This window comes from Schistocerca americana, chromosome 3, assembly GCF_021461395.2.
Source record: "Schistocerca americana isolate TAMUIC-IGC-003095 chromosome 3, iqSchAmer2.1, whole genome shotgun sequence".
In the NCBI taxonomy this organism is placed as follows: domain Eukaryota; kingdom Metazoa; phylum Arthropoda; class Insecta; order Orthoptera; family Acrididae; genus Schistocerca; species Schistocerca americana.
This window is the reverse complement of record NC_060121.1, coordinates 127,064,106-127,079,045: the sequence shown is the minus strand read 5'-3', so window position 1 is coordinate 127,079,045 and position 14,940 is coordinate 127,064,106. Positions and strand designations below refer to the sequence as shown.

Genomic DNA, 14,940 nt, shown 5'->3' with positions numbered 1-14,940 from the left:
ATCTGCCTCATACAAATACCTGAGAACAACCTCTGATTGGATGGGGATGGCCCATTGGACAGCAACTGACATGATATTTTCATGGAAGCGCCTAGGGGCTGCTCTGTGTGAGGGCGAACTGAGTTCTCCGGAAATGCAGGAATTCATAAAGTACGTACCGGTTCTGTTAGTCTTCCTCCTCCTCCTCCTCCTCCTCCTCCTCCTCCTCCTCCTCTCATCTGCTTTTCCTCTTTATTCCTTCTTCTCCTCCTCTTTTATCCGATAAATCTGGCTGCCAGAAGTAGTATACACACACTCGTCTATTTAACTTTTTTATGTATGTGTACATTAGTTTTTAATACCATATAGTGATTCCATAAAGCAGTTCCTAATGTGAGAAAGAAAAAACGTTTACATATTTTAAAAGTTATTAAGAAGATTGAACACTTATGCTGTTAAAAACTATTTCTTGCCTTTTAGAAAAGAAAAGTTAAGCACGAAACACATCAGTTCACTACGTTAAGTTGTAGGATGAGCACTGAGAAAGGGTAAAGTGCGAGGAAAATGGCTAAGTAGAGTTGTAGGGGTGCACTGCTAACGGAATTGAGGAGCTGATTTGTGGGCAAAGTGTGAAGGGGAACAGTGGATGGTAGGAGATGTTAGATTTGAGTTAGGTGTGACTATGATGGAGGCTGGACATAGTTATGAAAGGGAAAAAAAAGTGAAGAATATGAGAGGAAGAGGGAATCTGGATGTAAGAAATGTTGGGAAGGTGTGGGTAGGCTCTGACAGGAAGGAAACATGTTAGGGCATTTTGTCGTCTGGAACAGGGAGATTGTGTTAGCTGCTTTGGGAGAGTATATGAAGAGTAGATCTAGGGTCAGCTGGATGTGCATTTTCTGATACAGCGCCATACCATAATTGGTGGCAAGGGGAAAACGGTAGGGTATTTGAGTAGCACGTCTGGAAGGGTATGGTTTATATTGATACCTATATTTTTTCCCCTGTTAAGCACCAGCGTACCAATCCCCAACATTCTGCTAATAAATTTACCAATATTTTCTTTATATCTTTAATGAGACAGCGCCTTGAAGCGGCGTATTTGCTTGTTAAGCTAGTTACAGAACAAACTACCAATTTTCGTTTCAGCTTTAGAAAGCTGCATTTAATTATCAGAAACGCCGGTTCAACCTGACACACATAAAGCGATCTTGAACCACATTAGTTTGTTTTCCGTAGCCAGTTACGAACACCCGATTTGAATTGTTCTGTTCACGTTTCGGGATGCTATAAAGCGTGAAATTCCACGTTGCAACGTAACAAGATTTCGTCTTGTTGTTAGTTAGCTTTCATCTCCAGTGAGAAGATGTCTCTTCCGTAGCCCGCTGTATGGTGCTGGTAGATTTGTGGATATTTCTGAAAGTCTGTCATCATAATCGTTTTCCAACTCCAGTTTACCGGGTGTGATGTACAAGCGCTCGCCATCTCCTTCTGTCTTCACACATCTTCTGTTCCAGGACAGCTTCCCATTTGTGTCCCTCCTCCACACCTGATCTTACACTCTCTATCCAGCGTTTTCGAGATCTCCCCCGTGGTCTTCTTCCTATTAGTCTCAGGTTGAAATACCTTTTAGCAGGTCTTTGGTTGTTCATTCTCATTATGTGCCCTTACCAGTGAGGCCTGCGTTTCCTTGTTGTTGTTGTTGTGGTCTTCAGTCCTGGGACTGGTTTGATGCAGCTCTCCATGCTACTCTATCCTGTGCAAGCTTTTTCATCTCCCAGTACCTACTGCAACCTACATCCTTCTGAATCTGCTTAGTGTATTCATCTCTTGGTCTCCCTCTACGATTTTTACCCTCCACGCTGCCCTCCAATACTAAATTGGTGATCCCTTGATGCCTCAGAACATGTCCTACCAACAGATCCCTTCTTCTGGTCAAGTTGTGCCACAAACTTCTCTTCTCCCCAATCCTATTCAATACTTCCTCATTAGTTATGTGATCTACCCATCTAATCTTTAGCATTCTTCTGTAGCACCACATTTCGAAAGCTTCTATTCTTTCTTGTCCAAACTATTTATCGTCCATGTTTCACTTCCATACATGGCTACACTCCATACAAATACTTTCAGAAATGACTTCCTGACAAATCTATACTCGATGTTAACAAATTTCTCTTCTTCAGAAACGCTTTCCTTGCCATTGCCAGTCTACATTTTATACCCTCTCTACTTCGACCATCATCAGTTATTTTGCTCCCCAAATAGCAAAACTCCTTTACTACTTTAAGTGCCTCATTTCCTAATCTAATTCCCTCAGCATCACCCGACTTAATTGTACTACATTCCATTATCCTTGTTTTGCTTTTGTTGATGTTCATCTTATATCCTCCTTCCGAGACACTGTCTATTCCGTTCAAATGCTCTTCCAAGTCCTTTGCTGTCTCTGACAGAATTACAATGTCATCGGCGAACCTCAAAGTTTTTATTTCTTCTCCATGGATTTTAATACCCACTCCGAATTTTTCTGTTGTTTCCTTTACTGCTTGCTCAATATACAGATTGAACAACATCGGGGAGAGGCTACAACCCTGTCTCACTCCCTTCCCAACCACTGCTTCCCTTTCATGTCCCTCGACTCTTATAACTGCCATCTGGTTTCTGTACAAATTGTAAATAGCCTTTCGCTCCCTGTATTTTACCCCTGCCACCTTCAGAATTTGAAAGAGGGTATTCCAGTCAACATTGTCAAAAGCTTTCTCTAAGTCTACAAATGCTAGAAACGTAGGTTTGCCTTTCCTTAATCTTTCTTCTAAGATAAGTCGTAAGGTCAGTATTGCCTCACGTGTTCCAGTGTTTCTACGGAATCCAAACTGATCTTCCCCGAGGTTGGCTTCTACCAGTTTTTCCATTCGTCTGTAAAGAATTCGTGTTAGTATTTTGCAGCTGTGACTTATTAAGCTGATAGTTCGGTAATTTTCACATCTGTCAACACCTGCTTTCTTTGGGATTGGAATTATTATATTCTTCTTGAAGTCCGAGGGTATTTCGCCTGTTTGATACATCTTGCTCGCCAGATGGTAGAGTTTTGTCAGGACTGGCTCTCCCAAGGCCGTCAATAGTTCTAATGCAATGTTGTCTACTCCCGGGGCCTTGTTTCGACTCAGGTCTTTCATTGCTCTGTCAAACTCTTCACGCAGTATCGTATCTCCCATTTCATCTTCATCTACATCCTCTTCCATTTCCATAATATTGTCCTCAAGTACATCGCCCTTGTATAGACCCTCTATATACTCCTTCCACCTTTCTGCTTTCCCTTCTTTGCTTAGAACTGGGTTGCCATCTGAGCTCTTGATATTCATACAAGTCGTTCTCTTATCTCCAAAGGTCTCTTTAATTTTCCTGTAGGCAGTATCTATCTTACCCCTAGTGAGATAGGCCTCTACATCCTTACATTTGTCCTCTAGCCATGCCTGCTTAGCCATTTTGCACTTCCTGTCGATCTCATTTTTGAGACGTTTGTATTCCTTTTTGCCTGCTTCATTTACTGCATTTTTATATTTTCTCCTTTCATCAATTAAATTCAATATTTCTTCTGTTACCCAAGGATTTCTACTAGCCCTCGTCTTTTTACCTACTTGATCCTCTGCTGCCTTCGCTACTTCATCCCTCAAAGCTACCCATTCTTCTTCTACTGTATTTTTTCCCCCATTCCTGTCAATTGTTCCCTTATGCTCTCCCTGAAACTCTGTACAACCTCTGGTTCTTTCAGTTTATCCAGGTCCCATCTCCTTAAATTCCCACCTTTTTGCAGTTTCTTCAGTTTTAATCTACAGGTCATAACCAATAGATTGTGATCAGAGTCCACATCTGCCCCTGGAAATGCCTTACAAGTTAAAACATGGTTCCTAAATCTCTGTCTTTCCATTATATAATCTATTTGATACCTTCTAGTATCTACCGGAAACTTCCATGTGTACAACCTTCTTTCATGATTCTTGGACCGTTAGCTATGATTAAGTTATGCTCTGTGCAAAACTCTACCAGACGGCTTCCTCTTTCATTTTTTAGCCCCAATCCATATTCACCTACTACGTTTCCTTCTCTCTCTTTTCCTACACTCGAATTCCAGTCACCCATGACTGTTAAATTTTCGTCTCCCTTCACAATCTGAATAATTTCTTTTATTTCATCATACATTTCTCAAATTTCTTCGTCATCTGCAGAGCTAGTTGGCATATAAACTTGTACTACTGTAGTAGGTGTGGGCTTCGTATCTATCTTGGCCACAATAATGCGTTCACTATGCTGTTTGTAGTAGCTTACCCGCATTCCTATTTTCCTATTCATTATTAAACCTACTCCTGCATTACCCCTATTTGATTTTGTGTTTATAACCCTGTAGTCACCTGACCAGAAGTCTTATTCCTCCTGCCACCGAACTTCACTAATTCCCATTATATCTAACTTCAACCTCTGCATTTCCCTTTTTAAATTTTCTAACCTACCTGCCCGATTAAGGGATCTGACATTCCACGCTCCGATCCGTAGAACGACAGTTTTCTTTCTCCTGATAACGACGTCCTCTTGAGTAGTCCCCGCCCGTTTCCTTTTGGCGCTGATAACAGGAACCTCAATAGCAGCTACTTTTCTGTTCACCTCATTCCTGATTTAGTCCTTTCTGGTTGTCTGAGTCATAGTTCCAATGAATCTCATTTCTGTTGCCTGAATTCTGCTGAGGTCTTTGTTTAGTAGGGTACATGTTTCTAAACCATATGTTACGATTTGTGAAAAACAGGGATGGTACATGGTCACTTTTGCTTTTCGTGGCATTTTATCAACATAGAGATTTCTGATTTGACTGTAAAAGATTTCTGATTTGACTGTAAAAATTGTATGCTTTCTGTGTTCTGCTGACTATTTCGTGCTCAATGGTATTGTCTTTCGAGATCATGCTCCCTAGATACTTGAAATGTGAAATATTTTACTTTGACCCTTTCTAGAAATATATTGAGTTTGTTCTTTGCCAGTTGTTGGTTATTTCTACTGTCTGGAAGTCTGAAATTTCTGAAATGACGGTAGGAAAACACAGCAACTAGTGCTATCGCGTAGGAGTGCGCTAGAAGCTTAGCCTATAGAAGAGGTTACAACAGAAGTACACTTGGAGAGATAGTTCAGTGCAGGAAAAACAGTGGAACCTGGACTTCCATTTCGCAAAGTAAATGTTAAGGCTCCTGTATACTCAGAAATTCCCTTCCAGTACTAACAATGTAGGCTCAATCATATCGGCTATTCCCGACATCCTATCAGTGCGTTACAGATGAGTTAGAACACAAGCAGCAGGATTAATTTGATTATACCAGCATATTCATTTTATTCTGTCCCATCTCTGGACATTCGTGACGTCACTGTCAAATTTTCTTCTTTCCTCTTGATGTCAGTCTCGGAGTATGTCTTAAGTCAATGTCGTGCCATTTAGAATGATCCAATACTTCGTCAACGACTTCATCTAGCAGCAGCACAGTTACACATAAATTTGTTACAGGTCAGCTCCGAAGTTCGACCTGGTTATTTTGGAACGGTTGCTGACGCCGTGCTTCTACGGTTTAATCCACAAAGTGGGCTCCCCGCCTCTCATCGGATACATTACCGTAGGCGCAGTTATACCCAGCCTCTGGACTGATGGAAACCCAAGTAATCCAGCTTACCTTCCAGACAGCGTGGTCTCCTCTTCACACCGTATGTCATTCTGGGAGAGACTTTACATGACATATATATGGCTATACACAAATTATTACTACTTCTGCGTAATGATGCCGGATCAAGACAAAATCCAGAGAAAATATTTCGGACCAGACGTTCCATCAGTTTATGAAACTGAAAAAAATTTCAGTTTAATGCTCATAAACAATCACTTCAGTATAAACTACCCCCGACCGCATCTGCCAAACATGATAGAGCTGACTGGACTGCATGTGGAAGCCGATTCGCCGGCTCTTCCTAAGGTAACTTCTCTTACTTTCTGTCTTCACAATATTAATTACCACCTTGGTATCAACTGAGTTGTCAAATACAGGGTGTTAAAAAAAGGTACGGCCAAACTTTCAGGAAACATTCCTCACACACAAATAAAGAAAACATGTTATGTGGACATGTGTCCGGAAACGCTGAATTTCCATGTTAGAGCTCATTTTAGTTTCGTCAGTATGTACTGCACTTCCTCGATTCACCGCCAGTTGGCCCAATTGAAGGAAGGTAATGTTGACTTCGGTGCTCGTGTTGACATGCGACTCATTGCTCTACAGTACTAGCATCAAGCACATCAGTACGTAGCATCAACAGGTTAGTGTTCATCACGAACGTGGTTTTGCAGTCAGTGCAATGTTTACAAATGCGGAGTTGGCAGATGCCCATTTGATGTATGGATTAGCACGGGGCAATAGCCGTGGCGCGGTACGTTTGTATCGAGACAGATTTCCAGAACGAAGGTGTCCCGACAGGAAGACGTTCGAAGCAATTGATCGGCGTCTTACGGAGCACGGAACATTCCAGCCAATGACTCGCGACTGGGGAAGACCTAGAACGACGAGGACACCTGCAATGGACGAGGCAATTCTTCGTGCAGTTGACGATAACCCTAATGTCAGCGTCAGAGAAGTTGCTGCTGTACAAGGTAACGTTGACCACGTCACTGTATGGAGAGTGCTACGGGAGAACCAGTTGTTTCCGTACCATGTACAGTGTGTGCAGGCACTATCAGCAGCTGATTGGTCTCCACGGGTACACTTCTGCGAATGGTTCGTACAACAATGTGTCAATCCTCATTTCAGTGCAAATGTTCTCTTTATGGTTGAGGCTTCATTCCAACGTGATCAAATTGTAAATTTTCACAATCAACATGGTTGGGCTGACGAGAATCGGCACGCAATTGTGCAATCACGTCATCAACACACATTTTCTGTGAACGTTTGGGCAGGCATTGTTGGTGATGTCTTGATTGGGCCCCATGTTCTTCCACCTCCGCTCAATGGAGCACGTTATCATGATTTCATACGGGATACTCTACCTGTGCTGCTAGAACATGTGCCTTTACAAGTACGATACAACATGTGGTTCATGCACGATGGAGGTCCTGCACATTTCAGTCGAAGTATTCGTACGCTTCTCAACAACAGATTCGGTGACCGATGGATCGGTAGAGGTGGACCAATTCCATGGCCTCCACGCTCTCCTGACCTCAACCCTCTTGACTTTCATTTATGGGGGCATGTGAAAGCTCTTGTCTGCGCAACCCCGGTACCAAATGTAGAGACTCTTCGTGCTCGTATTGTGGATGGCTGTGATACAATACGCCATTCTCCAGGGCTGCATCAGCGCATCAGGGATTCCCGGCGACGGAGGGTGGATGCATGTATCCTCGCTAACGGAGGACATTTTGAACATTTCCTGTAACAAAGTGTTTGAAGTCACGCTGGTACGTTCTGTTGCTGTGTGTTTCCATTCCATGATTAATATGATTTGAAGAGAAGTAATAAAATGAGCTCTAACATGGAATGTAAGCATTTCCGGACACATGTCCACATAACATATTTTCTTTCTTTGTGTGTGAGGAATGTTTCCTGAACGTTTGGCCGTACCTTTTTGTAACACGCTGTATATTTAAAAAATCACTAACTGAAAATTACATTATAACGATAACTAAATAAATTTAAAAACCTGTACCAACGCTTAACCTGTCACAATAACAATACTACACCACGGACCAAAAGTTCTGCACAATTAAAAATTAAGGATATAAGTATGTGAAATACACACTGACGGAGAAAGGCGCAACACCAAGGAGTTGAGCGACGTAAATGGAAGTTGGTAGGCGTGTTTCTACATCCGAAAAACGATGTCAACTCAAATGTTGCACCAGTCGCATATGATCGGCGCTAGCAGCGTCCATATGAGGATGCGAATCAGGTTTGCTTTAAATACACGCTGTAACTGTCGAGAGCATTAGTTACCTTTGAGATTGGACGTGGTGAGTTATGCCAGTCAAGACTGTCTTTGACGTCGATGTTGTCATTATTAACAATTCACTGAGCTTGAACGAAGACGTGTAATACGGCTACGGGAACCCGGATGTTCCTTTTGAGCTATGCCAGAAAGACTTGGCAGGAATGTAGCCACTAGGCATGGTTCTGGCAGCGGTGGTCGCAAGAAGACTGGGCTCCGGACGGTTCCGTGCCACTACGCATAGGGAGGACCACCGTGGTCGGCGTACGGCTCTGGCGTACCGTACTGCATCTACAGCAGCAGTTGGCTCCACTGTGACTCAACGAACTGTTACAAATCAGTTACTTCAAGGCTAGCTCTGAGCCAGACGCCATGTAGCGTGCATTCCACCGTCCCTCTAAACGACAGCCTTTTGTGACTTCAGTGGTATCAAGCCAGAGCTCTTTGGTGGGCAGGGTGAGGGTTTGTTGTTTTTTTCTAATGAAATCTGGTTCCGCTTCGGTGTGTCGGGTAGGAGGCGGCCAGCTAAGGGCCTGCAACTTGCCTGCGTGCTACACACACTGGACCTACTCCTGGACTTACGGTCTGAGGTACGATTTCGTAAGACAGCAGGAGCACTCTCCTGGTTATCCCACGTAGCCCGACTGCAGATTTGTACGTCAATCTGCTGATTCGACCTGCTGTGCTGCCATCCATGAACAGCATTCCAGGGGGGAATTTTCCAACAGGAAAACACTCGGCCGCATCCGCTGTTGTAACCCACCACGCTCTACAGAGTGTCAACCTGTTGCCTCGGCCTGCTCGGTCACCAGATCTGGCACCAATCGAGTACATGTGGGACATGATCTGACGGCAACTGCAGCGTCTCCCACAAACAGCATTAACTGTCCTGGTATTGACCGACCAAATGCAACAGATATGGAACTACATCCCAGAAACTGGCAACTGGCACCTGTACAATACAACACGTGCACGTCTGAATGCTTGCATGGTCTCTATTGGTTATACCATTTATTCAACGTATCAGCATTTCACATTTCCAATGGATTACCTCGCACTTACATCAACCTGTGCTTTTTCAATCTTAATCATTTAAATATATTACCTTGACAATGTGTTCCCTAAATTTTATTACACTGCATTTACGAGATGCATTCAAGTTCTAAGGCCGATTTTTTTTCTCCGGACTGGAAAGAGATAGAAACATGCGCATTGTTTTAAAATGAGGCTGCGTTCATTGTCAATATGTGCCAGAGGTGGCAGCACCGTATGGCAGATGGAATTTTACCGCCAGCGGCGAGAATGAGAACTGTTTTAAATACTTAAAATGGCATCGTTTTCCTTACTTGAACAGCGTGCAATCATTCGTTTTCTGAATTTGCGTGGTGTGAAACCAACTGAAATTCATCGACAGTTGAAGAAGACATGTGGTGATGGAGTTATGGATATGTCAAAAGTGCGTTTGTGGGTGCGACAGTTTAATGAAGGCAGAACAACGTGTGACAACAAACCGAAGCAACCTCGGGCTCGCACAAGCCGGTCTGACGACATGATCGAGAAAGTAGAGAGAATTGTTTTGGGGGATCGCCGAATGACTGTTGAACAGATCGCCTCCAGAGTTGGCATTTCTGTGGGTTCTGTGCACACAATCCTGCATGACGACCTGAAAATGCGAAAAGTGTCATCCAGGTGGGTGCCACGAATGCTGACAGACGACCACAGGGCTGCCCGTGTGGCATGTTGCCGAGCAATGTTGACGCGCAACGACAGCATGAATGGGACTTTCTTTTCGTCGGTTATGACAATGGCTGAGACGTGGATGCCATTTTTCAATCCAGAAACAAAGCGCCAGTCAGCTCAATGGAAGCATACAGATTCACCGCCACCAAAAACATTTCAGGTAACCGCCAGTCTTGAAAAAATGATGGTGTCCATGTTCTGGGAGAGTGAGGGCGTAATCCTTACCCATTGCGTTACAAAGGGCACTACGGTAACAGGTGCATCCTACGAAAATGTTTTGAAGAACAAATTCCTTCCTGCACTGCAACAACAACGTCCGGGAAGTGCTGCGCGTGTGCTGTTTCACCAAGACAACGCACCTGCACATCGAGCTAACGTTACGCAACTGTTTCTTCGTGATAACAAATTTGAAGTGATTCCTCATGCTCCCTACTCACCTGACCTGGCTCCTAGTGACTTTCGGCTTTTTCCAACAATGAAAGACACTCTCCGTGGCCGCACATTCACCAGCTGTACTGCTATTACCTCAGTGATTTTCCAGTGGTCAAAACAGACTCCTAAAGAAGCCTTCGCCGCTGCCATGGAATCATGGCATCAGCGTTGTGAAAAATGTGTACGTCTGCAGGGCGATTACGTCGAGAAGTAACGCCAGTTTCATCGATTTCGGGTGAGTAGTTAATTAGAAAAAAAATCGGAGGCCTTAGAACTTGAATGCACCTCGTATTATTGTTTGGTGTTGCGGTCTTTTTTCCGCTAGTGTAAAACAAATTGAAGTATAAAAGTTTCTCCAGTGCGTCTAACTAGAAAACCCTTCAAAATGAGGTACACAGTACGAAAATTCTGGTGGTGAAACTAAAAAGCAAATAGGAAGGCGGGAAGGTCATTATATATTGAACAGTCTATGTCGAGATCATTACAGATAGAGAAAAATGGTTCAAAATGGCTCTGAGCACTATGGGACTTAACATCTGAGGTCATCAGTCCCCTAGAACTTGGAACTACTTAAACCTAACTAACCTAAGGACATCACACACATCCATGCCCGAGGCAGGATTCGAACCTGCGACCGTAGTGATTGCGCGGTTCCAGACTGTAGCGCCTAGAACCGCTTGGCCACCCCGGCCGGCAGATAGAGAAAGACCGCTATTTGGGGAAGGATGGGAAAGGAGGTCAGTAGTGTATTTTTCGAAGTAAATATCGTGGCATTTGCCTGAAGCGATTAGGGGAAACCACAGAAAATCTAAATCTCGATTATCGCATCCGTTCCTGGCTCTTCATTTTCCGGCATGAGAATCCAGTGTCTTAACCACTGCGCTACCTTGTTCAGTAACTGGAAAACGTCTTTTGCGACCAAAAAATTCTTATTCAATATTTATACCACTTTCACACGTGCTTGATAACAATGTACCGCGCATCAATTTGTAGCGTCAAGAGCTCTATTGACAGTTCATTCCGCTTCTGAGAAAGACTGTGCCGTGGTCTTAAAGAGTCATCAGTGACAAGTAAAGGGTTAAAATTTTCTCCCCGACATGATCTGTAGTATTTACTGTACATTGCTAATGAGCCCTATGAAAATTTCGCCCACTGGAGTACCTCCATCGACAAAGGCATTACTGCCTCCACACAGGGAGTCTTGTCCCATTGTCCGTCTGAGAGGTCGTAGAGATCGCTGCATTATATCTGTATCCATGAAACCACTCCGACTAACATGCAGCTCTGCTGGTGTGATATCTCACAAACGGCTGGATTACATTATAAATAAAACGATTTATGTGATTCAATTTCTCCAGGCGTATTTTATGACGAAATAAATCTCGGGTGAACAGCCTGGTATGAGTGTGCATAGGGCACAATATTTCGGCAATCGACCACGTTGCCATCATCAGGTGCGCTGATGGTGGCAACGTAGTCAATTGCCGAAATATTGTGCCCTATGCACACTTATACCAGGCTGTTCACCCGAGATTTATTTCGTCAAAATGGTTGATTCCCATGGTTTCTTCTGAATATCTCTACAACTTATTTCGACAATCATATTGAAAACTGAAGTGGGCATTACATGCTAAGAACATCCTTTCCGCCCAATCATATTCCATAAGAAATGGAACTACTTCTGTATATCCACGAGTGGGAGAGACACCGCTAGTCGTTTGGCATACTGGTCTGCTGCTCTGAGCCTCTGATGGATGGTTTCTTGGCAAACCGAAACTCCTGGGACAGTTGTTTGCCATACATTCATCGTTGGGTTTCGTTGTGTAATTAAGGCCAGATATCTGTGACTGTTGCGGACTGTTACTCTCCAACTTACTCCTGACCTGTGATGAAAGTTCCTGTGTCTACGAATCATCTCTAACGGCATCAATATGAGCATTAGTGATAAACTGAATGCTGCTGAGTTTGCAGTATGTGCATGGCCGCAAATAATGATTTTACACTGCCTGAAGGATCCAGAAAATGACTTTGTGTCATCCTGTTACAAATATTAAGAGACGCACGACGAAACTGAGACACGGAAGAGACGTTATGGGTCAGAGCGCGGGTGCACAGACATTAAGACACTGGAATCTCATTCAGGATGAACTTGGCTCAATGCCACATCCTGCCATACAGGTTAGTGTGTGGTCTGATGTAATGTGAGTACTAAAGGCGAATTCTAGGATGGTCCCCCTGAATAGAAAACTGCCGACGACCTTCTGATCTGTGTGAAATACGAGTTTTGTCTGCATCTTGAATGACCTATCGTCGATTGGACGTTGAGCCCTAATCCTCGTTATGCGCATAGCCAAACTAGATACTACTCTATTAATACACAGATGGCACATTTCCACTCGTGGAGAAATCTGGACTGTTACTTACAATGCATGTTTCACTTGTTCTTTACGATTGGTCAGTGGTGGATCCGTATATTTGCATGATTGTGTTTAACGGAAAGGGTGTCTAGAACGTATGTTTCGATGGAATTTATGGCACATTTACTTTCAATTGCCTTTATAATAATTAAAAATTGATTATTGTTGTTTACAATTCATTGTTTACTTTCACGAGCAGGACATACGAGATTGGCTGGACGGTGCCGAATATGGCGCCGTGTATTTCAGTCTGGGATCCACTCTGCAGGCGAGTACGATGCCAGAAAATAAAAGGCTGGCGTTCCTCGACGCTTTCAAGAAAATCCCACAGAGGGTGCTGTGGAAGTGGGAGGAAGACATGGACGACCTGCCGCCCAACGTCAAAGTCTCAAAGTGGCTGCCGCAGCAGTCTGTACTAGGTATGTTGCGCAACTGCATAAACATCACAAATATATAGGGCTTTATTTGTATGTCTCTTTCCCACGTTTGTCTGCCCCACTTATTGAAAATTAATTGGATTTGCAAGAATCGTATTCATAAGCGAATCTCGTGAAGGTCTTGAGAGCAGAAACTACCTTTCCTATTGTTTGCAGTTTATTACTATTGCCTAGATGTGTAGCTCTGTATTTTTACAAATCATTGGCTCGCATGCTTATCACAAAAACATTCACAGTATTTTAGCAGCAGTATCTTGCCGTCTGGGGAGGTGGCCGACTGCTAGAATATCTGTCCATAAATGTGCAGGCCATGACTTTCACTAAATCCTAAATCTCACCATTTCAAATTATACTCCGTCTATCGAATCAGAATGTTCAGCGGCCAGTCACATTGATATTAATCGAGAGGACGAGACTATATGCTGGCACTGGGTTTCATCCAATTCCTTTCTTTCGTGACTTTTTCATTTGTAACAGAGTAAACAGAACACTTACTGGGCAAGCCCCATAATGATCATCCACGAGTTACATATACATTCGTCATACTTTATAGAAATTTCGGACAAGTTCTAATAAAGACACTGACGAACCATTTCGATGAGAACTTTTCCAAGAAAACACTCCAAATGCCTTTGCTACTGGTGACCACCTGAAGTGCGCAAGTAGAGGGGTTTTCCTGTTGATTGTAATCTGAAGCTGAACGGAACGTCTGGTTATTGGATTTACTGCAAAACACGAGCAGGGTAGCAACGCTAACCTCCCTAGGATTTCGAACATTGGAATGAAATGTTGCCCACACTTAACTATTGAAGGGGATCGCTGTAAACTCGGAATATAAATCCACGATGGGGCTATGGAGTGCATGCCGGGTCAGTCATCTGAGATCAGGTCACACATTTTTTGGGGCTCAGTATTATCAGAGAGCCCTTCAGGGCCACCGCAAGGCGCCTTTGCAACACCGCACGGCGTTCACCAATAAAGTTAGTTGTGGATTACTCGGTACTCTGCATGAAGCTAACTGGCGAACATTAGCTGAAGAAATGTACAATACAGGTAAAATATATCGTTCTGATTACTGGCTCTTTAAATGCGGGGAGAGAGCTATATTCATGAGTGTCCTAATAAGAGCACGAGTGGTTCCGTGGGAAAGTGCCGTGGGTGATAAGCTAGGGTAACCTCTATTTGACAGCAGTTGTGTGTTGGCTGAAAGCGGTCTGGGCCGATATCCAACGTAGTGCTTCTGAGGCACCTCTTCCGTGTTCTTCATGAGTAATGGTTGGCCTATTAGACCACGTTATGCCGACGTGACCAGTCGCGCACGACTTGAAGTCACTCAGTGACGTAAAGCAACTGCAGTGTTGCCTGCGGTCAGTTTTACGAGCGCTCCAAACAAACATCGGAACAGCTGTTCGCAGTTAACGGCCAATGACAGTCAATGGGAGAATACTAACAGCCCATACCAGTCGCACAGAGCACGCAAAAGAGAATAAACTGAAAATAGTTTTGATATGGCGCTGTCTGAGAACTGCATTGATAGACATAAATCTAAAATGTGATAGTCGAACCAAATTTAAACAGGGTAAACGACCTTTTAATAAAATCTGGACCCAATCATCTTCTCTTTCACTGAACGAACTTTACATATGTTAGCTAGCAGTGATTAATTCCACGTGTAGGTTTCTGCGGTAAAAAGGATGAAATTAAATTTACTGTGCAACTCAAAAGAAATAAAGTAGTACTCATACAGGCCTACTCGTCCTGTACCTTTACTCGGGCATTTAATAACCAGGATCAAGAAAATTAAATAAGCATTGTTTACTGTCGTTAAATTTAGTTGCCACAAGTATATACTGCTCAGCCAGGACATTATGACCACAGACTACTATCGATTTTAAGCCGTCCAGGTGATAGCAGCATCACCTGGCCAGTAATGACCG

At 43.4% G+C, this 14,940-nt stretch overlaps 1 protein-coding gene across 1 annotated transcript in view; it reads left to right on the top strand.

Annotated features, from left to right (window-relative positions):
• Positions 1-5,927: 5,927 nt before the first annotated feature.
• LOC124605913 (UDP-glycosyltransferase UGT5-like) overlaps positions 5,928-14,940 on the top strand; it is a 34,381-nt gene continuing 25,368 nt past the window's right edge. Inside the window, exons 1-2 of the mRNA XM_047137866.1 lie at positions 5,928-5,981; positions 12,766-12,985. Coding sequence (XP_046993822.1) covers positions 5,928-5,981; positions 12,766-12,985 — 274 coding nt within the window. The remainder of the gene's footprint in view (positions 5,982-12,765; positions 12,986-14,940) is intronic.